The sequence below is a fragment of the Kogia breviceps genome, chromosome 5 (genome assembly GCF_026419965.1).
Source record: "Kogia breviceps isolate mKogBre1 chromosome 5, mKogBre1 haplotype 1, whole genome shotgun sequence".
Lineage (NCBI taxonomy): Eukaryota > Metazoa > Chordata > Mammalia > Artiodactyla > Physeteridae > Kogia > Kogia breviceps.
In genome coordinates, this window is record NC_081314.1 from 138,660,619 (window position 1) to 138,682,655 (window position 22,037).

General features: G+C 44.3%; 1 protein-coding gene across 6 annotated transcripts in view; it reads left to right on the forward strand.

The window, feature by feature from the left end:
* Window positions 1–22,037, forward strand: part of ITSN1 (intersectin 1) — a 227,602-nt gene that overhangs the window by 152,283 nt on the left and 53,282 nt on the right. For 4 of the 6 annotated variants that reach the window (XM_059064443.2, XM_059064441.2, XM_067035032.1 and 1 more), the window contains exons 21-28: window positions 1,763–1,922; window positions 5,465–5,670; window positions 6,452–6,534; window positions 10,456–10,622; window positions 13,930–13,975; window positions 16,342–16,463; window positions 19,824–19,941; window positions 21,663–21,854. In XM_059064443.2, coding sequence (XP_058920426.1) covers window positions 1,763–1,922; window positions 5,465–5,670; window positions 6,452–6,534; window positions 10,456–10,622; window positions 13,930–13,975; window positions 16,342–16,463; window positions 19,824–19,941; window positions 21,663–21,854 — 1,094 coding nt within the window. The remainder of the gene's footprint in view (window positions 1–1,762; window positions 1,923–5,464; window positions 5,671–6,451; window positions 6,535–10,455; window positions 10,623–13,929; window positions 13,976–16,341; window positions 16,464–19,823; window positions 19,942–21,662; window positions 21,855–22,037) is intronic. The other 2 variants (XM_067035034.1, XM_059064442.2) reach the window with 1 other exon arrangement.

Consider the following 22,037-nt stretch of genomic DNA (forward strand, 5'->3'; position numbering starts at 1 on the left):
GAGAAAGATCAGGTGGAGGAAATAGAGGAAAGAGAGGTGAGTGATGACCAAGGACAGGAGGAAGTGGAGGGAAGGATGTAAGGAACAGCAAGCTTTCCGTACTTACATTTTCACATAAATGGTTGAAAGTGCTAAAGAAGGCCGCCCCTATCTAGTCTCTGCCAAAAAGTAGCCTTTTATTAGCATGATTGAAACCAAGTGGAAACTCTCCTCTCTTGATTTTTTTTTCTTAATTGAAGTATAGTTGATTTATAATACTGTGTTAGTTTCAGGTGTACAGCAAAGTGACTCAGTTATATATCAGTAAGTCCCCTCACACGAACCTTCAAGTTGCAAACTTTCAAAGACGTGAACGTGCATTCGCACGTCCAATCACGTACGTCAGTTCACGCAGCTGGCGTACGTTGTCACATGGTTGTGCTTTTTGTGTACTTTACTGTATGGTACTGCATAGAGTACAGTAGTACAGTATCTTTATTTCAACCCCAGGATGTCGGGAAGCAAGCGTAAAAGCAGCAGTAATGTAGCTGGTACTGTACTGTACTTTTCAAGGTATTATATTGTGAGGTTAAAAATGTTTTCTTTATTTTTGTGTTTGTTTTTTATATATTATTTGTGTGAAAAGTATTATGAACCTATTACAGTACAGTACTATATAGCCGATCATGTTAGTTGGGTACCTAGGCGACCTTTGTTGGACTTATGAACAGATTGGACTTTCGAATGTGCTCTCGGAACAGAACTCGTTCGTAGGTAGGGTACTTCCTGTATATATTTTTTCAGATTCTCTTCCATTATAGGTTATTACATGACATTGAATATAGTTCCCTGTGCTCTACAGTAAATCCTTGTTGCTTATCTATTTCGTGTATAGTAGTTTGTATTCCCTGTCTTGATTTTGATTGAAAAGTTCTGACTTTTGAAACTAAAGCTAACACTAAAACAGAAGACAAGTGCTGTGTTTTCCAGGATTTTGTTTTGCTGTGGATCTGGCCCGTGTGACTCTCTTGCTCGGTAAACGTGTGGTCTGCTGCTCTCCTGCTATAATTCCAGGCTTCTTATTTTCCAAACCCTGAATCAGGATGTGCCATCTATCAAAGGAAATATTTTAACTTTCAGATTTGTTTTTGTCCTTATAAAGACTTTTAAAAAGTCAATTGAATTTAAATCTGCACTGACACAGAAGTGTTTATTTAAAATTATAAAATCGCAAAGTTAAAACCATCCCCGATATCAGGACTACAGGTTGCTCTAAGGATACCACTGGTAGTTACCATGGTATCCGAGCACATGGCCTGGCGCTGGCTGTGTGATGATGGGACCAAGAGATGGTATTACTAGGCCCCAGCCGCTGGGCTGGCCCGTCTTCATACGTGGTACGAGACTTCTTTTTCGCTTACTTAGCATTGTCGTTACCAATGAAGATAATGATCACGTGAGGGTGTTTCTCTGGTGCTTTCTCATTGCAAAATATTTCTCTATGTGGTATTTCATGTGACCCTCACAACGAACCAGAGTGGCACAATCATATTGTTCCCATTTTATCAACGAGGAAATCAAGGTTCAGAGAAACTACTAGAATTTGCCTGAGACCCCATCGCCAGTGTGTGACGGTCAGACCCAAACCCAAGTCCAGTGCTCTCTCCCCGCTCCTTGTTCTTAAACAAGCCCCATGCACATCCTGGGTGTATGTTTACGGCGGGAGAAACGCCGGTGCTTCGGCAAGTCCTTGCGCCTCACGGTGGCGTGCTTCGCCCTCCAGGTGGCCCAGCAGCACGAATGAGAAACCGGAAACGGACAACTGGGATGCGTGGGCAGCCCAGCCCTCACTCACCGTTCCGAGCGCCGGGCAGTTGAGACAGAGGTCCGCCTTCACTCCAGCCACAGCCACGGGCTCCTCTCCATCTCCTGTTTTAGGCCAGGTAACAGCATCGCTGGGAGCGGGAGGGCTCCGAGTGCCTGTGCGGGGCGGACAGGTTCAGCCCGTGCTTGTTGTCAGTGTCATTTAGGAGCAAGCCTCATTATGTGCATCCGGGCCGGCTGGCAGGGCGGGATCCAGTTCACAATTTCCCAGGAGAGGGAGTAGTGACAGTTCAGAGGACGGAGTTCAGACGTTTGCACTCCATCTTGAACAGTGGGTGAGAGCTTATTAGGAAACGGAGAGGGCTGGCATGTCAGACAGAAAATACTGTGAGGGTATCACAACATTTTAAATCAGCTATACTCCAGTATAAAATAAAAAGTTGAAAAGAAAATAATGTGAGGAGAGGCTCTAGGTAGGAAGTCAGAGTGTTTTGGGAAAGTCGTGGGTCAATCCATTTGGCTAGACCATTGAATATTTATCAAAAAAGATAGACCGATTACAGATTAGTGGGAAGCGCTTAAATGCCTTGCTAAGAAAGTAATTTCTGAAAGGGTAATAAATAAAGGAATTTATTCCTCTATTTATTTATTGAATAAATAAAGGAATGATATTTCTATTAATTGTCAAACCAAACAGCAAAATTGCCCTTCTGGCAGGCATTTGGGGGTCAGGGACAGTCTCTGCTCGGGGAACAACCGGAGTGAACACAGGCTCCGGGCAGATTCACGGGGAGGGTGGTGCGTGCAGGAAGATTCGAGTCGGGGACACGGGGGCACTGACAGCAGTTGAAGAGGGTGGAGCCCCAATGCCTGTGGGAGCAAAAAGGAAAGGAAAGGTCTGGGACTGAGAAAAAGATTTGACTTTACAGGGGAACAAGGAAGGCAGAAAGAGAAATTGATTTTTAGCAAGAAGTTGGGTTTTAGACGTGTTAATTTTAAGGTGAGAGGGGGACAGCCAGGTCATTCTGTCTGGCAGGAATTGGGACATATATCAGATCTCAGGAAACGAGTGAGCTCTTCAAAGGAGAGAGAGTGCACGAAGATGGAAATTGCACAGAGCATGTGTCTTCTCTGACCTGGAAGTAGGGCAGCTCCTGAGAGGAGCTGTTCCTTTTCTTTGCCTCTGTTCCAGCTCAGCAGGTGGCACAAGTGTCATGCTCAGCCGTGGTGACTCTGGGGGAGGAGGGCTCAGGACCAGGAAAATGAGGAGAAGTTGAAGGCTGTTTCCAGAAAGCGGGGGTGGTGGTGCTCATATTATTAAAGGCGGTGGTCCGGGCAGAGAGGCAAGTAGAACATATCTTGATCTGGGAAAGAGCAGGATAAAGCATATCGTCGAGGGATACAGAGGAAATGGTTGGTGGGAAAGTGGAAAGATTTGGTGAAAGGAAAGAGAAGGAGCAGGGTAGGAGGAGGACAGGAAGCAGCCACATGGCCAGTGGAGAAAGGGACTGAAAAATGGGGTACCAGAGAATCTAAGTGGAAGCAGCATTAAAAGCACAGAAAAGAAGACAGGCTTCCTTTTCTTCTGGGAGAGGAAGGGTGAAGAGAGGTTGGAGAAAGAGGGAAAGGGGTTCAGATTGTGCTCTGGGCAGCTTTTTCAGGAGGGGCCCCCGAGGGCCTGCAGGGCATGCATGAAAGGAATTGAGTAAAAAAGGATGAAGCCTGACGTGGCTGAATTTAACCTGAACGTGTAACTGGTCATCACACATTGTCTTGGCTTTCTCCAGCAATACTGCACAGTTTGGGACTAGAAATAATAATAGTAGCGTAAGCCACCCTTGTTAAGATTATTACTCTCATAGCTGCTCTAAAGATAGATCCTGTTACACTTTCTTAACCACCTTTTGAAGAAAGTGTCTCTGTTTTAGAGATGTGGAAACTGAGGCCTGGAGAGATTAAACAGTTGTCCAAGGTCACACAATTTTAGTTCAGTGACAGAGTTGGGATTCAAACCCAGAGTCCGTGTTCTGCCTGATTCCATGCTGGTTATTCAGGCATCTCCACGTGGAAAGACGGACAGGGCAGGTGCAGCAGAGGTTTCTCGGGGTGAAAGGTTATGAAATACTGGAGCCCAGGTGAAATGGCAGAGACTAAACGGAAGTGATGGAGAGGATTAGGCAACACAGAAGCGCTGAGATCCACGGCTCCGGTGTGGGGCACCCTGCAAGCGCGAGGTGGGGACACGGCGGGCAGAGACTCTGCGGTCCTGGGGGGCGTTTGGAATCCAGAGACCCCTCCTCAGTTCTGAAGACTGGGTGGAGTGTACAGTCGAGATGGAAGGAAATAGGGATGTCATAGATCTAAGGAGGCGAGAACCCATGGAGACCAACGTGGAAGCCAAAAACTCTTCGACCTGTCATAAATTCTCCACTTGTCAGACATAATCACAAGTTAAATGTCATTATGAAAATATCTTCTACAGGCAAGTCCAGGTTGGTTCTGAATGAACTGTCATTGGGCATTATCCCTTGTTCTTGTCCATTTACGTATATAATCGAAAGTTGATGTTGTTGTATTTTTTCGTATTGTTTTAAGATACTGTAACTGTTTTACGTTACAGTCTTTAAAGAGATAATAAATGCCTCACCCTGCCTTTCCAGCCTCATCTCCTACTCCACCCCTCCGTGAGACTAGGCCACATGCACCCCCAGATCGTGCTCCTCCTCCTGGACACTTTGTGGGACGGCATCGCGCGGCGGTGCCCTCTGCCTGGAGTGCCCTTCCCCCGAAGCCCTAGCTATCAAAATCCTTCTCATCCTTCGAGGCCCAGCTCAAACGCTGCCTCCTCCGTGAAACTCCTTCTTTTCTCTCCGTTCCCACAGCGAACAGTCGGAACCTCTTCTTAGCGCGTAGGCATAGTTGTTCGTATCTCTTCCTTCCTCATTAATTATGAGTTCCTTGCTAATAATATCATACTGCCCATGTTTACAGTGCTTTCTGGTTAATAAAGTGTTTTAATCTAAATTATTTTGGGGAGGCAGAGATGGCGTTTTATTCATCTTTGTATATGGTTTGCATAGAGATATATTTACAGTAAATGGAGATTATAGTGGATTTATGCTTGCCAGACCCCTGTTCCTCTAAAAAGGAACTGAAACAAGCCCGATCCAAGGCAAGGTGTGTTTCCCTGTGTCCACCTAAACTAAGATATCAGTTAATTACCTTTTGAGATTTCATACATAAGGTTTCCACTCTGGTATGAATCCCCCACTAGGCACCCAAATCCGATTGGAAGTTGGCAGCAGTGGGAGCGCCCCGGGCAACGTGAGACTTCAAACAGAGCCCAAACAGAACAGGCACACAGCCAGGTGCAGCAGAATAAACACGACCTCCTGGCTTGTTTAAAGAGAGAATTCTAGATGGCCCGACCACGGCTTGTGAACAGGCTAGCAGATTTTCGCCTCCACTTTGGGGAATAAACAGTGACTGAGAGCAGCGGAGCGTGCGGCACGGTGCCGTGCTGACGCAGCGTCCTCTGTGGCTGAGCACGTGCCTGCGCGTGTCCATCGCGGGGCGGGGGGGGGGGAGCCGGCGCTCACGTCACCTGAATGGATGACAAATCACAGAGTGATGAGAGGTCCTTTATGTTCTTCCACCCAAGGGCGAAAAGGTGGAGGGGCTGCAAGCGCAGGCCCTGTATCCTTGGAGAGCCAAGAAAGACAACCATTTAAATTTTAACAAAAATGATGTCATCACCGTCCTGGAGCAGCAAGACATGTGGTGGTTCGGAGAAGTTCAAGGCCAGAAGGGTTGGTTCCCCAAGTCCTACGTGAAACTCATTTCAGGGCCCATAAGGAAATCTACGAGGTATGTTTGTATTTATCTGCTTCTATTGGAGGAAAACCGTGTCAGGCATGAAATTATCGTTTGCACTTAGCTAAGGTTCATAGATAGGAGTTGCAGGATTATTTTGTCTTTAAACTGGATCTTTTAACTGCAAAGATGAGGGTACATGGCAACAGGGGAGAGCCTCTTACAGATAAATGGTCATTTTTTTTTCCTTGCTCATAGAAACCCACATATCCTGTTTTTCATTGACTTATGCATGAGGGACTTCTACTCTGAGACCTGGAACATTCTTGTGGATTTGTTGGAGATTATGCTCCTCTTCATGCTTAGCATCCAGTACCGTTCCAGATGTACAGGACTAGTTAGAGGCCCAAAGCATTTGGGAAGATTTATGGAAGAATGAATTATCTTTTTCATTAGGAAACTTATAGCATGGAACCTTAACATAGAGGTTGTTGTTTAATTGTTCTAACCATGTAGATGGTCAAAACAGATTCTGAGCTTCAAGAAGAGATGAAGAGCAAAAATATTGAATGAGCATCTGTCAGTCATGCTTTGAGATAGACGAGCACATTAGCTGTGTATCCAGCAAAGCAAAGTGCTGGCAAACAAGGATGTGAGCTTAGAATCAGGCCTCTGTGGCCCCTTGTGATGTGTTTTGACTTAGCTGAGTGCATCTATTTCAGCTGTAGATTATCAATGCTTTAAATGTTAAACAGTTTTTAAAAAGAAAAAATCAGTGTCATTTGTACTGTTTTCTTTGAGGGTGAAAACTAAAATACTTTCCCCCCTCTTCCAGCATGGATTCTGGTTCTTCAGAAAGTCCTGCTAGTCTAAAGAGAGTAGCTTCCCCAGCAGCCAAGCCGGCCGTGTCAGGAGAAGGTGAGAACCTGACTCAGATCATGTTCTTTAGAAGGTGGAGGGAGTCGTGTAATACAGTGAACGTTGGAAACGAAGTTGGATTTCATGTTTAAATAGTTTACATTAATTTACGTTCATTATATTAAACTCTAAGGTTAAATGAGGTTTAGCTCTTTACAAAGTCATAGTACTTTATGGAGACTCTCAAAATACTCTCAGATATATTGATCATAAAAACTGAATTTTCTAATTATGTTTGATTATGAGCCCTTTGGCTCTTGAAAGAGGCCCATCACAGTCACTAAGGACCAAGTTCCCTGAGCATCTCTACAGCTAATTTGTGGTAGTTACTATTTTTCTGACTTTATACAGATAAGTATTTTGGTTTAAAGCCATAACTATACAGTCCAGTAAAACTGTCACAGTAACATCAGTGCCATGTGTACCCCAAATGAAACAGAAGTTTCATTTCTGTGTTCCATGTAAATAACCACACCAGATTATTTAGACCTAAAAATTGTATTTTGAGTGTTTATTACACAAATAATTGCTTTATTTCCTCTTCTGCATGACATAATCTTTTCAATTAGATATGCCAATATATGGTATAGGTTTAAAGGTGAACAAAACCTACATAATTCAGGCTCTAATGGTGAAAATCTCATGTCTTTTCTTCATTTGGTCCAGCCATTATCAGAGTACTAAGTGAAGAATGTGCACTACCCAAGTTAGACAGGCTTTCGAAAGTGTTGAAGTATGAACAGTGTTTATAGCTAACAGATGTCTACACAACTGTATAGTCGTTTTTCACAGATTCCTTGAATAAATTGCACGAGGGTGGAATCTTTCGTTCAGTTTGTTTGCCATTATGAGAGTTACATTCCTTAGAAACTTTGCCTTATGAAAAATAGAATTATTAAAGCAATTGTTTCAATGGAGACAGCAAGGGTTAAAATTTAATGGTATTTCAGACAGTAACCAAGTTACTTTTTCAAGAGGAATTTCAGAAGTAAACAAATTTTTTAGTTTATAGGCATAGCTGTAAAACTTCATCATCACTGAGCAAATCCAGTATTTTATTGTATCCAGTTTTTGCCATTACCACCAAAACACAATCATTAGGATAGCTCTCTTCATACCTTCTTGTCATCTTAATGACTTTTTTATCCACTCTTAGGAGAACAGGCAAAAAGGTCTTTTAAACACAGTACATGTAGTCAGTATTATGTCACGCAAATTATGTGTGCCTCCTGTCCCCCCAGATTCAGTGTTTTATATCCATTCAGTCTCACTGGAGCACCAGAGTTTGTATCCTGGCTCTCTCACCTAGTGACCATTTACTTTTAGTCATGCCTTAACTCCCTCATCTGTAAAATGGGCATAATAATCACCACGTGAGGTAGGAAATTATTACAAGGCTTATGAGATAATAGTGTAAGCTTTTGTAACAAAGGTCAGTAAATGTCTGCTACTTTTATTTCCTTTTTGCTTCATTTCCTGGATTTGTCGATAGTCACTTAAAGCAGTGAGCTTTCTCCTCCAACAGCTGGGTTTTTTTGTTTGTTTTTACCATCTTTATTGGAGTGTAATTGCTTTACAGTGGTGTGTTAGTTTCCAATAGCTGGGTTGATGAATGTTGATTTGTTTTGAAACATTGTACAGAGGCCTCTACACTTGAGGCCTCAATAAGTAGGTCACAGATGAACCACACACATCCTTAAAGTTGGGCAACAGAAGAGAGTTAAATTCTAACCTCGGCTGACATTTCTTACATCCATTTTGAAATGATTTAGGAATTAGAAATTCGAGGAGAGATTGCTGGCTTTCTGGAGGGGTGTGGGAGGACACTGACACCTGAAATGCTGAGAAAAGGTACCTCAGTATATTAAGGACCACTTATCAATACTGAATTAAATGTAATCAGATTTCACGTAAGCCAGAAACCAGATTAAATAGATGGTCAATTTGGGTAGCTCTTAAAATATGGGCTTGGGAATTGCCAGTGCCCTGTGTTACGTGTCTGTGAAGAGGGTCTAAGTGGTGAGGAGCCCCCGCCTAGCGGTGCCCATGTCTCCCCGTTTTCATTGAATCCAGAAGGTCCTCGCAGATGCCTGCATGCACACAGGGCAAGTAAAGCCCGTCTCCTTGATATCTTCCGCTGCAGTGTGAAGTTCAGCTAGAGTTCACGCTTCTGAAGTTTCTTAAGCATTTCGAAAGTGACCTCAAACTTTGGATCCATTTTTAAGAAGGTGACTTTTCAGTGCAGGAATCACTGGGAAAAGGGTTGATTGCCAAGGATCCAACCTGAAGTGGCCGAACGTGAGCTAAGGAACAAGTAACGGAACAAAATGAAAAGGGAAGGGTCAGAATATCGAGAAATCAGAAGAAGAAGGAATATATGAATGAAAAAACAATGTCCTTATTCAAGCTGCCCAACTTTGATTTCCTTGTGCGGGAAATCATTTTTCCAGTTTTAACTGTGGAGGTGTGTGTCACCAGTGCTGGAGGGCTGAAGACAGAGGGGCTTCTGTTCTGCCTTGGACATTTGGATGACCTTGTATCTCAGGGTCTGCTGGCCTCAGCCTGCAGGTCAGCACAGTGAGGCTGAAGCGACCCCTTGGAGAGCTGCCCACATGAGCATAAGCATTAGGAGGGTTTGTGTTTTTTGGTGTTTGTTTTAGCTTTCATTAGTGCCTCCTGCAGAGGCTCTTATAATTACACAGAGGAGTCCTCCATACTAAATTAATTGACATTTAAGGACTATCATAAGAAATTTTAGAAAGAAACACTCCATCCATCGTCCATCATCCATCATAAAATGAACTTTTCAGGTAAATGGTGTTTTTTTGTGTTTTGTCGTTTTTGGGGGGAGTTTTTTGCTTTTTGCTTTTTAAAAAATACACAAAGGCCTAGGATAAAATGGACAAAAAGTGGAAATAAGAAACGTATGTTCATCTTCCTAGAAATCTTTTATTCTCTACCTAGTGTAGTGTCTAGAATTTTGTGTCAAGTGGTCTTTCTGAGAGTGTGACTTGTTTTCTAAGCCTTAGTAAAGTCAGCTGTTCATAATTCAAAAGAAAAACTTCCTCTGGAATACACATCCTGCACATTCAAGACAGTAAAGAACATTAATTCTTGTCCTTTACGACTAAATTACATGAATAATCAAATGTAAGAAACTGTGATTTGACTTTTCCACTTGTTCAGAAAGGCGTGATTATTTTCTGGGATTGAGTAGACACTCCTTTTATCAGCAGTCCACTCTACCTGTTTATACTTGAATGACAAGTAGATGTCCGTTTTTAACTAAAGAATATATATTTTAAATTTTGTGTTCTAACAGCTTCCTGCCATCTGTATATATGGCACAATAGGACTTAAATTTTCACCGAGGCACTTGAATAATGAAAAACGTGTCTTATTTAATTTACATAAAGGATATACCACGTTCTAAAAGGTTTCTAAAATGGTGACTTGGTACCTTCAAAAGTGAATTACAGATATTTGATGAGCTCACCAAGGAGCCTGCATGCCTGTGCATCTAACCCAGTGCTCAGCATGACCTAGGTACTCAGTAAACATTAGCGAGAAGTGAACGTGAAAACCATTTTCATGTAAAAAGAAACCACAGCGTTAAATCGGAGATCACTCTTCAGTACTGGTGTTGGTGGACATGCAGTTGGGTTTTTGTCGTTGTTGTTCCTGGTGCTGGGTCTTCACAGGAATTGTCTCCCCGGCTGCAGTTACTGAATTTTTATGTGCAGTCGGGGAATTTGGAGCCCACGGGGTTCTGCAACTCTGCATTTTATCAGTGACTAGCCTTTCTCTTGAATGGACCTTATCCTAATAATTTCCTTATTCATAAACTTGCTTTTGCAAAGTTGTCTGGGATTTCTGTAAACAATCAAGCTCTCTCCGTATCTCAATATTTCTCCCCACCAGAGTTTATTGCCATGTACACTTACGAGAGTTCTGAGCAAGGCGATTTAACCTTTCAGCAAGGGGATGTGATTTTGGTTACCAAGAAAGATGGTGACTGGTGGACAGGAACAGTGGGCGACAAGTCCGGAGTCTTCCCTTCTAACTATGTGAGGCTTAAAGATTCAGAGGTAAACCCACATTAACTGTTTCCTCTCCCTTTCTGTGCAGCGATTCTCTTTTCAGGGAGTCACGATGTTTGCCGGTGGAACATCATTGTTGGGTTTTGCTACGTTCCGGAACGTGACAGCAAATACAGTGTGACCTGTAATTGTTTGAAATTGTCTATTGGGGCCGCAGGGTCAGCCTTGGCTTCCCAGAAGCAGAAGAACCCCCCGGGGCTCAGTGGAGGCTGCTCGTAATGAGGCTGGTCTGCGTCAGCTGGGATAATACTCAGGATTCATCTCTATTCCTGAATGTAACTGACTTAGGATTCGGAGTGAATATTCTAGTTTAAGTCTTCGGGGTCACTGATTTGAGAAACCCCAAGAAAGAAACACAGCAATGTCTCGCCCATGTAAACCAAAGTATTTTGGTGATACCGGCCCCAGAATATTGGGCAATAGAGAGTTTTTAGAATTTATATTTTTGCCTACACAGTAGGAAGACACAAGATCTAAGAAACTGGCACACTTTGGCTAGAACTTAGTATCTCCGTTGATCAGAGACTGAATTTATTTTATTTATTTATTTATTTTTTTGTGGTACACGGGCCTCTCACTGTTGTGGCCTCTCCCGTCGCGGAGCACAGGCTCCGGACGCGCAGGCTCAGCGGCCATGGCTCACGGGCCCAGCCGCTCCGCGGCATGTGGGATCTTCCCGGACCGGGGCACGAACACGTGTCCCCTGCATCGGCAGGCGGATTCTCAACCACTGCGCCACCAGGGAAGCCCAGAGACTGAATTTATTTTAAATGCTGTAAAATCCTTACAGATTGGAAGTGGCTCCCCATGGCTGTTCATGGGGCCCTAAAAGTTCAGTTGCATGAAGTGGCCTTGAGATAGCACAAGATTAATGAAATGGTGGTGTGGGCCTACTAGAGTATGGGAGCCCATCTCGTAGCGGCCAATTTCAAGTTAGTGGGAATTTCAGGTTATAGGTGTAGTCAGTTTACAGACCCACAGCTGCCTGGGGAGCGAAGCTGGGCCTGGTGATAAGCTACGGTAGTTCTTCACGTCAGCCTTCTCACCTTCCCTGCAGTTCCTAGGAATCATTTTATTTGCTGGTTTTTTTTTTTTTTTTTTTTTTTAAGGAATGTCATTGTCGCTTTGGGGGTTTTTTGTTTGTTTTCCCTTGCTTTGGTCTTGAGAGCAGCTTGCTGAAATTACCCTGGAGGGATTTGCATAAGTGTTTTACCCTTGGAGAATTTGGCAGAAGCTGGAAAGAAAGCACTTCTTTTCTGTGGGACAGTCATTATATTGTCCTCTGCAGACCTGGAGAGGGAAAATTCAACTCTTCTCCAGGCCAGCCAGTTACATCCAATAAGAACCATGGAGATATTTCAGGGGAGTAGAGGGAAAATATTAAAAACTAAACTGGATTTCTGCTCCCATGCACAAAACCTCTTAAAATGGCTTTACCTTTGAAATCAGTTAAACACAAAAGCCATTAATTGTGTTATATTTTAATAAATTAGAGTTTTCTACCAGAAACCATCCAAAGCCAGTAAGTTTAAAAAAATGCACTGACATTTTCTAAAGGTAAGTTGAGTTGTAAAGTGCTTTCTTAACCACAGTCTTAAGTATCAGCCACAGAAGAACTAAGTGCTAAAGGTTTTAGACAGACATTTAGCAACATTATTTCATAATAATGAAAAAATCAAAAAAGGCAGCTCTTTCATCCTACTTGGACATAGACTTCAATATTATAAGGCCATATCCCACCAAACTTAAAAGCCAGACCCAGCTTCAGATACCCAAATTGACCCGTGGACAAGGGGGAGGTTGTCCTAAACCTGCTTCCCTTCTCTACACGAGCAGGGCTGGGGCATGTAGCCTGGATCAACTTTTCTGCTGCATTCTTAAGAAGCGCCAGGATGGAACCTGGCCATCTGACTCCGTCTCAGCTTAAGTGCTGGCTTCGGTGTTTAAAAGGGAACACATTGAAGCTGCTTGAATTCTATCACTGGGTTGCTAATTGCTTTGTTCTTTTTATGGAATAGAGAGAGTATATTTAAGCCTGTACTGGGAAAGTAACTGGTCATTTGGAATCTTGTATCATTAGTGGTCCTTCATTTTGATATGCAGCCTATAAAAATTGCAAGGAAGATGGGTATTGTATAATTTCGTTAATACAGAAAGCATAATCAGAGTAAACATTTTAATTCAAACTTTTCCTGCTAAATGGTTATTGAATTTCAGTATAAATATAGGTAGGGACAATGATAAGTTGTGTTCCTGGTAGATAATTATATATTTTTATTCTTAAAGTTACTCTCAGTTAATTAATAAGCCTTTTGTTTTGTTCTGTTTTAATTGGAATACTTAATTTACTGGAAGATAGGGACACAAGAGTGAAAATTAATCTGGAATAAAGCACTTTGCAACGACAGATTACGGCCTGGCCCCTGTCCCAACGGACTCTCTGCTGGCTTGGCTTGCTCAGCTGGTTTAAAATTCCATGAGTATCTATGAAGGAATTCAACCCCAGAGCACTTTTGAAACACTTAGTAGTTGGGAAAAAAAAATGGTCTGCTTCTATGGGCTGTGTGTCCAGCATTACAAGAGAGATTTCAGTGTTTCAACAGTCTAAGGTTTGGGTGGAAAGGATATACAGGAGAGTGGCTGCCTCTTTGGATAATGGGATGGGGGAAGGGGTGTTTGAATTGCCACTGTACTGTTTTCCTTCTTTAAAAAAGAAGAAAGCCCTAAAGCAAATGTACCAAAATATTAATACTTCCAAGTATTGTTAATTTAATCAAAATATTAATATTTTCACATACTTAGTCTCTAGTATACGGAGACTATAATAGACATCCATTGCACTCATGGATGTCTATTATAGTCTCTGTACACTTTTTTTATGTGTGAAGTCTTTAATAATTAACCATTTGGACATCAAGCATGAGCTTAGTGTTTAGGCTGTAGACTAACAGTCTTCCTGGTGGGGCAGCCCCTGTTTCACCTGACCCAGGGACAGGACGTGCCCATGTTACACACAGTCAATACCTGAGCCCTCTGGGGTCCTACAATGCCACTTACTTTGCTAATTTTTCTCTTAAGAAGAGAGTAAAAGCTACATGCTTTTAAGGTACTTATTTCGCCCCATGTTTTCCTTCATACAGATCACAGTGTCAGGAGATACAATGCAACTCGGTTTCCCCAGAATGAAAAGGGGAATTTAGGGGCTCAGGCGGGTTTGTGTCATCATTAATCGTTTTTTAAGTTGCTTGACCAAAACTCTTCGGTATGCAAATGAGACCTTCTGCTCTGTTTTAAGGGCTCTGGAACTGCTGGGAAAACAGGGAGTTTAGGAAAAAAACCTGGTAAGTGACAAACCCTGATGCTTATTTTTCAATATTTTAAGTGTAATTGATAGTTGCTCCCAATCTTTGTTCACTGGGGCCAGAAGCCTTAGAAAAGAAAAGAAAAGGAAAGGAAAGACAAAAGAATCTGCCCGAAGAGTGGTTGGAGCAGATCCTTTCCTTGGAATCCACTAATAATGTATTTATAGATGGTTATGAAATATGGCTGTTACCTCACACATGGAGAGTAGGGACATTACCAGACGATGTTCTCTTGGGGTGTGAAGAAATCATTCAGGCAAGATGGTGGGAAGTTGTAATGCATGAACCTGTAGGATTTGGGGTCAGCAGCTGCTTAGTCCTCCTCTCGTTAGGTTCAGGAAGCCCTTGTTTGTTTCCTGGAAGCATATTTAGTCCCAGGACATAAATAATGGAGGAGATGAGAGAGCAACACGTATTATCAGTGCAGGACCTATTAATTTAGAAGCCGTTGGGTGGGTTTCCTCTGGTACACGGTGAAGGTCCACAAATTACAGTCATCCCTCTGAACTCAAAGTGTTTTCGTTTATTTAAACAAAATCACATATTCTATGAATAGAAGCCTGAAAGAGAGAAGAAAGAAGCAGATATGAAATCATACGGTTGTATGGCCTGTCTTCCTCTCTAGGTCATTTGAGCTTTTTTGCTATTACAGCCTTACGAAATTACAGGTTGAAAAAGAGTCACTGCAGTGCTGACAGGGATGTGTATCTGTGTCTGGTGCTCAGCTCCAAATGGGCTTACCTGGCAAGGAAAGGTGGGTTTTCAGGTAGTTGTAGGATTTTAGTCTGACTCAGATATTGGACCACCCCGGTCAAATGTCTTTTTTAACCAGGAGTATGCTACATTTTGAATTGTCTGTCATTCCAAAGGGTCCAGAGGGGCTTAACTTTGCACTGAAACCAGCGAGCTGCTCAAAAAAGCTGGTCAAGACAGAAAAGAGTGTCTGTCAGGGCAGGTCATTGGCTACGCAGGCCAAGTCCTTTGAGGAGCAGGAACATCAGGGGCCAAATAGGACACTAATTTGGATCCTTTCCAAATGGAAAACCTGTGGAGTTTAGAGCTAGTACTTGGCATGTTGGGGGAGAATCCTCACCCCCAGCACAGATTTCCCAGCTTGAGCTCTCAGTGGAGCCCACATGCGTGTAAGCTAGGCTCTTTCTCGCTTTGCCTGAGCTCTGGGATGCATCTGTCAGGGCCAGCCCGCACCGGGACGGCCTGGCACTCCTAGCATGGTGGCCGCTTATTACAGAACAAGGTCCTAGGGGGCTAATGGGCCTTCAGGGAAGCCGGAGCATGGGCCTTTCACCTCTTTCCTTCTGTCTGTCTGTCTGTCTGTCTTTACTTCATTCCTTCTTTCTTCATCTCTTTCTTTCAAGAACAGTTATGATGGGGAGAGAGTGGAGAGGAATAGAACAATCTGTTCTGTCTTGCTTCTAGAAGTTCACAAGGCCATCACCGCGGATACACCAGAATTCAGTCAGAGGAGGATTTTGTCCTTTCGTAGTTGACCTCCTGTGCCAGGAGAAGTGTACTTTTCAGAGCCTGGTCTGTGGTACTGCCGGAATTCTTCCCACGAGAGACTGTTCACATTCAGGAAAAGTACAGAACTGTTTACATTTTTTTCCCTCTGTGCTGAATTGTTGTTTTGCATAAAATCCCTCCTCTTGACTGCAGGATTGTCCTCTCACTTGAAATAAAAAGAAGTAAACTCACATTGATGTGATTCCGACCTGACATTCAGGGGTCACCCTCCAAATGTGAGCCTCAAAGCAAATGGTCTTGTGGGTGGAGGAGAGAGTCTAAAGAAAGTCGTAACACAGAAAGAAATTAGCTAGCGCTCGCTCCCGGTGGTTTCTGAAGAAAACAGATTTCTCTTTCTACTGTACTTGGCAGGTGGAAAAGGTTCACTTGGGTTCCTCGATTCACTCAACCATCCTTGACTGGACCACGTGCTAATGATACTCAGCACTGTGTGAGGGCGGAGGGCAGTTGGGGATGAATGAGGCCCCGCTGCGGCATCGGGGTGTTCTTGGGAATTGGGGCAGTGGGGGTAGGGTGCCGACTGGGGGGAGAGCGGGAGGTTGTGCAGGCAAGTTGGTATGTTCTGAGAGATGAGGAGATTCCCAAGCAGACTGGGCAGAACCGAAGACAAGCCCGGCTCCTGAATACTGCATTTGCCGTGTGGTCAAAGAAGGGCCGCTGAGCCTTCTCCATTTAGTAGAAAACCGGCCCCGTACACCGGCTTTGACGATGTTGACCCGTGAACCTGGGAGGTGGCTGTGTCTTCTCAGGCTCTCCTTTCCTGACGCTAACGGCGCGCTGCCATGTTTGGTCTTGTTTTCCAGAAATTGCCCAGGTCATTGCTTCCTACAGTGCTACTGGTCCTGAGCAGCTCACCCTGGCCCCTGGTCAGCTGATTTTGATCCGAAAAAAGAACCCAGGTGGATGGTGGGAAGGAGAGCTGCAAGTCAGTGTCTTTTCCATTTGTTTAAAATTCTCTTCCCGAATTCCAGTGTGCGAGATCTCAAAGGGACACCGTTGCATTGCAAAGTGCAGATAGCCCTGCGCCACCTGAATCCCGCGTTTTTGTAGTGAGAGACGCCACGCTGTCTGAATCCATTCGGATCCTAAGCTTTGGGCGGCCAGGAACAGAACTGTGAGAGCTAAGGATCCTTCTGAAGATGTATCTAAATCTGTTGGCTTCTTGAGTTCAGACACTGAGTGGTGGGATAGTGAGAATTCATGATGGAGTCATCCTTAAGTCACAGCGTTGTAGGAGCGTGGCTTTCCATCAGCGGTGCTGTAAGGTGTGGTACCAGAGTAGCCTTTGCATTCAAAGCCACATCTGTACGGCACAACAGTTTTAGTTCCTCTGTGTGTGTGTGTGTGTGTGTGTGTGTGTGTGTGTGTGTGTGTGTGTCCCCTCAATTCATCATTCTGTCAAGGCAGACCTTGGTCAGGAAGGCAGAGGTCTATGTTGTGGTGAGGTCCAGAAATACAGCACCTTTCTGTGCAGCTACTTAAAAACTAAAGTGCCGGAGAGTGAAGAGTGAGCTGGCGGACTGAAGAAATGTATCTTGGCTGGAATAGAAGGCACAGCCTGGAGTACCTGGGAGCTTGCTGGTGGGCAGCCATAAAAACCCTATCCAGCAGGGAGGACGAGGTACAGTTTATTGGCTCAGGATTCCATTGGGGTCCTGGAATCCACGCCCCTCCCCTTTTTTTTTCCTAATTTTTTTTTTAGTGATTGATTTTTTTTTTTTGGCTGCACGGCTCGCAGGATCTTAGTTCCCTGACCAGGGATTGAACCCAAGCCCCGACAGTGAGAGCGCCAAGTCCTAACCACTGGACCGTCCGGGAATGCCCTCCACTCCCCCTTTTAATATGTCTCTTCCTTCACTGGGTAGGAGGCGGCCTTCCTCAGACCGGTGGGTCTCATTTCTTGTAGAGAGTTGTCACCTCATTGGCTTTCCCATCCGTATGTGACTCCCCTGTTCTGAAGACTTAAGCGTTGTCCCCTTGACATATATACACTGATATGTATAAAATAGGTAACTAGTAAGGACCTGCTGTATAGCACAGAGAACTCCACTTCGATGTACAGTAGAAACTAACACAACATTGTAAAACAACTCTACCCCAATAAAAAAATTTATTTTAAAAAAGGGGGTGTCCCCACTGGCCCTCCTCATCAGCCTGCTGGCCGAGACTCCCCTCAGATGCCCTCTTCCCCTTCCAGCATCCGTCGTCTGACCAGTCTGACCTCGCGCAGCGACATCTCTACTCCGGCCTCGTTCGGTGATTTGCCAAATTCTCCTGAAAACAAGCAGCAACCCTCAGACCCCGATGCCGCACTGCCTTTGCCTGTAGCGCCTCCCCACGTGGTCATCTCCACCTCTCCCCCGTTCCTCAAGAGCCAGCCAAACCCCACTTCTTCCAGAAGCTTTCTATGACCATCCCACCAGAAGCGACATCTTCCCGTGAACCGTGGTGGCCCTGATGCCTGCACCACTCTTGGTATTTAGTGTTGACGTGGATATTATTACTTCCATGCATATTTCTTACTTCCTCTTGTAGGTTATCAGCTCTTTGAAGGCAGAAACCATATTTCTTCACCCTCATGCTCCTTGTACCTTGCCCCAAAGAGAGTCCTGAGTGGTTCTTGCAATCCACAGTTGCCGAGCCCAGGGGGGCTTCCTGTGCTTTCACCAGCCCTTCTCCCCTGTGGATACACAGATGAAGAAATTGCCAGTGAGCTGTGTGTTCTGCCCTTGCGAAGCTGCAGGGAGGGGAGAAATGGTGGAGTCATTGTCTATACTTAGTAGGTTAACATGGGGGAGCTTTTAAAGGAGTGGCTTCAACCACTGGTGGATTAACTGTGGATTAGAGCTTTAGTCCTTGAGCCAAGGGCATGAAATCTATCAGACTCCAAGGAAAGTGAAATTGGATCGGCATTCTAAAAGTAACCCAGAAGTATCCCTCTTGATAAACTGAACCAGATGAGAGGGCAGAGGTAAGATGGTGGGAGGTTTCCTTTTCTCTTAATTTTATTTCCTTATTTGGGGAATAGGTAATATGTTCACATGGTTTCAGATTTTTTAATTACAAGGGACTTCCCTGGCGGTCCAGTGGTTAAAACTCCGTGCTTCCACTGCAGGGGGCACGGGTACGGTCCCTGGTCGGGGAGCTAAGATCCCACATGCTGTGCGTTGTGACCCCCAGAAAAAATATAAATAAATAAATAAATAAAAATTACGAAAGGGAGTTCAAACGTCTCCCTCCCACCCTGTCCCCAAAGGCAACTGTTTTTATCAAAGCCTTGCTTCTAGAGGGTGTGTGTGTGTGTGTGTACGTGTGTGCGTACGTGCTGTAAGTTAAGTTCCCTGCTCCTGGTGGTGTGCAGAAGGGTAGTTATAACACTTACCATCATCCCTAACTAGAGTCTTCACCTCATAGAATTGTGTCAGGAGTGCAAGTCTTGGTTCGCCAGCTTCATTCTGAGTTCCCCTGTGTCATATACTGTCCCTTTCCAACAACTCCCAGCACGTAAACACTCAATGGATTTTGTGTCGAATTAGGTTAAAGTGAAGGAGGCAGGAATGGTGGTGGGACATGTGGCTGATCCATCACATAAGCCTGATGGCTTTTGAAAACAAGGTGAAGTGTAGACTCCTTGTGTCCTCCATGTATTGCGTGTATGTCATCTTGTACATGTACAGTTATCCTCCATAAGAAGATCGCAGATGTGACTGTGAATCTTGGCTTCCCACTGACTAGCCTGTAACCTTGAGATTGTCACTTAACTTTTCTGAACCTTTTACTCTTTTTATCTGGGAACTGGGAATAGTAATAGTGGGAAATGGAAGTAGTAATAGTCTTATCCTTCTGGAATTGTTGTGTAGGTAAATGCATACCAGGTGCTTAGCACAGGCCTGGCTCATAAAAAGCACCAAGCACGTGCTGACTGCCATTATTATTATTCCTAAAATCCATATATAACATTGACATAAACCATAATCTCTACATTACCTGGAAATGACAGCTGAGAGCTGTTAAATGAGCAGAGCTTTCCATCCTGTGCATACTACATTGTGCTCTGTGATCCACACAGTCCAGCCCATGCCAGAACGTTCTAGGCTTTGCTGATTGGTGGCTGCCACAATTTGAATTTTAGCTGGCTTGTTTTCATCTTGTAATACAGTAATCCATAGATTCTACTATTGATGTCATTTGTTTTTCAGTTATATGTAAACTTGGTATAAGTGCAAAGTATAACATGAAAGAACACGAACCTTTGAAACATTTTAATATAATTTTTTGTTACTAGGCACGTGGGAAAAAGCGCCAGATAGGCTGGTTCCCTGCTAACTATGTCAAACTTTTAAGCCCTGGGACGAGCAAAATCACTCCAACAGAGCCACCTAAGCCCGCAGCATTCCCAGCAGGTAAGCAGTTTGTACTCTCTGCTCAGAACATTTTCTCTGCTCAGAAAATGGTCTATGCATCATGGTAGCCTTTCCACTCAATTTTTTTTTAGCTTAGATTGTCTTTCACACTGGCTGTAAGCGCTTCTTGTACTTGCTGGGGCTGACACCCGGCTAATGTGATATGGAGTATGTTTTTCAAAAGGACCAAGTATTGAAGCAGCTTTGCTGTGCTGGGTACAACAGAGCCCTTGTTGGAACCGGCTTCCTAAAGGGGCCCTGAATGCTATGCCATTGAAGCCAGATTTTTCTCTTGATTTCCTTCCAGCTATTTAAATTGGAATTTGGGCTAGGGAGTGAGGGGACAAAAAGGGCCTCCTAAAAATAAATGGCCGGGGTCTAAATAGGTCAGGAGATTGAGCTGGGAGGCCGCAGGGTTCTGTTGGTTGTAATATGCCACGCAGTTGAGACTGAAATAGCTCTCCTGTGACATTTCCTGTGAACAGAGGGGCTGCACTTAATGGACAGGATGTTATACACGCTCTCCTAAAGGGCGAAAAAGGAACAGAGGGCTCCGCAGCTTAGACGGCTGGCTATTTTCTGATTGAAGAGACCAAGTTAGATGCTTCGGTAATAGTTGAGATGGGCGAGGTTAGGGGAGCAGGCTTCTGCTTTAGGTCTTTAAGCCATCAGTGCTTGGGTGGCACTTGTGGAAAATGCAGAGGTTTCGTTCCAGTACCTTGTGGTTAAAGGTCTGTGCTGTACATCCCCAGCGGAATCAGATTAAAACCTGGCAGCCTTTGCAAGAAATGAAAGGACCGGCCAACATGGTGACCGGTTCCCAACCACAGCTGGCCCCCTTCGCTTGAGCCATGGCCTCACGTGGGCAGAGAGGCGTGGTGCCAGCTGGATCTCCTCTCCCTTGGGGAGGCCTGGCGGCGTCCCCTTCATCAGGTTGGTTAAGTCCTGCAGAAATAGTTTGCTGAGGTGATTGAATTAACTGGAGCATCTTTAAAGCCTAAGACTGTATAGAGAGGTTGGTTAGGAGAGATTAACTGGGGGAAAAAACCTAACTAGGCAAACTTTATCTGACGTGTAAAAATGCCAGGGAATAAAGGCAACGTAACCTCCTGTAGGTTTGAGGGGAAAATGAGAAAAGAAAAATTGTTCTTGAACGTGGAAATTGTTTCTTCCTTTGAGATAAAATTTTGAGACACAAAGGTGCAGCAGAATAAAACACTGATTTTACTTTTCACTAAGAGTCGAACTTTTGGGAGGTCAGATGATAATTACCTTCCACCTTAAAAAAAAAAAAAAAAAAAAAAACAGAAAAGAAATAAAGAGCCACAGTGAAGTCCCCATGATACACAGCTGTGTGTGAAGTTGGGCCAATGTTCAGAGTCAGCACTTTGAAGGAGTGCCACTGCACTCAAATAGAAATGATTCCACGGAAGCTTTCAGTTATCACTGTACATTTTCTGCTGACAACTCAACGTGTAAAAGAGGAAGATATTACAGAAACTCAAGCCTTGGTCTGACATTTTTGCTGTCGTCTTGGTTTTCAATCCTCTGTCTTCCTCTACTGCCCCCACTACACAAAGCCCATCAGAGCCCTCCACTTAACTTCTGTCCTCTTCGGAAAGGACACAGGTGAAACACGAGAGTACCTAATACCCCCAGGTAGCCCATCCCGCGAGCCACGCAGCCGTGCCGCCGCCCCTCACCTGGCCTGTCTCCTGCAGTGTGCCAGGTGATCGGGATGTATGACTACACCGCACAGAATGACGACGAGCTGGCCTTCAACAAGGGCCAGATCATCAACGTCCTCAACAAGGAGGACCCCGACTGGTGGAAAGGAGAAGCCCACGGGCAAGTGGGGCTCTTCCCGTCCAATTACGTGAAGCTGACCACAGACATGGACCCCAGCCAGCAATGTAAGTGCCCTGGTGCCTCGGTTGCCTCTCCTCTCTGGTATCTCATGGTGAAACATGCAGCATTGCTCTGATTCTGCCGAGCTTTGTTTGCAGAACTTAAAGCTAGACCATTGCTGCATTCGCAACAGTCTCTTTGAAGACCTTCTGTAATGCGAGACTTTATCTCGTGGGGTTTTTGTTTTG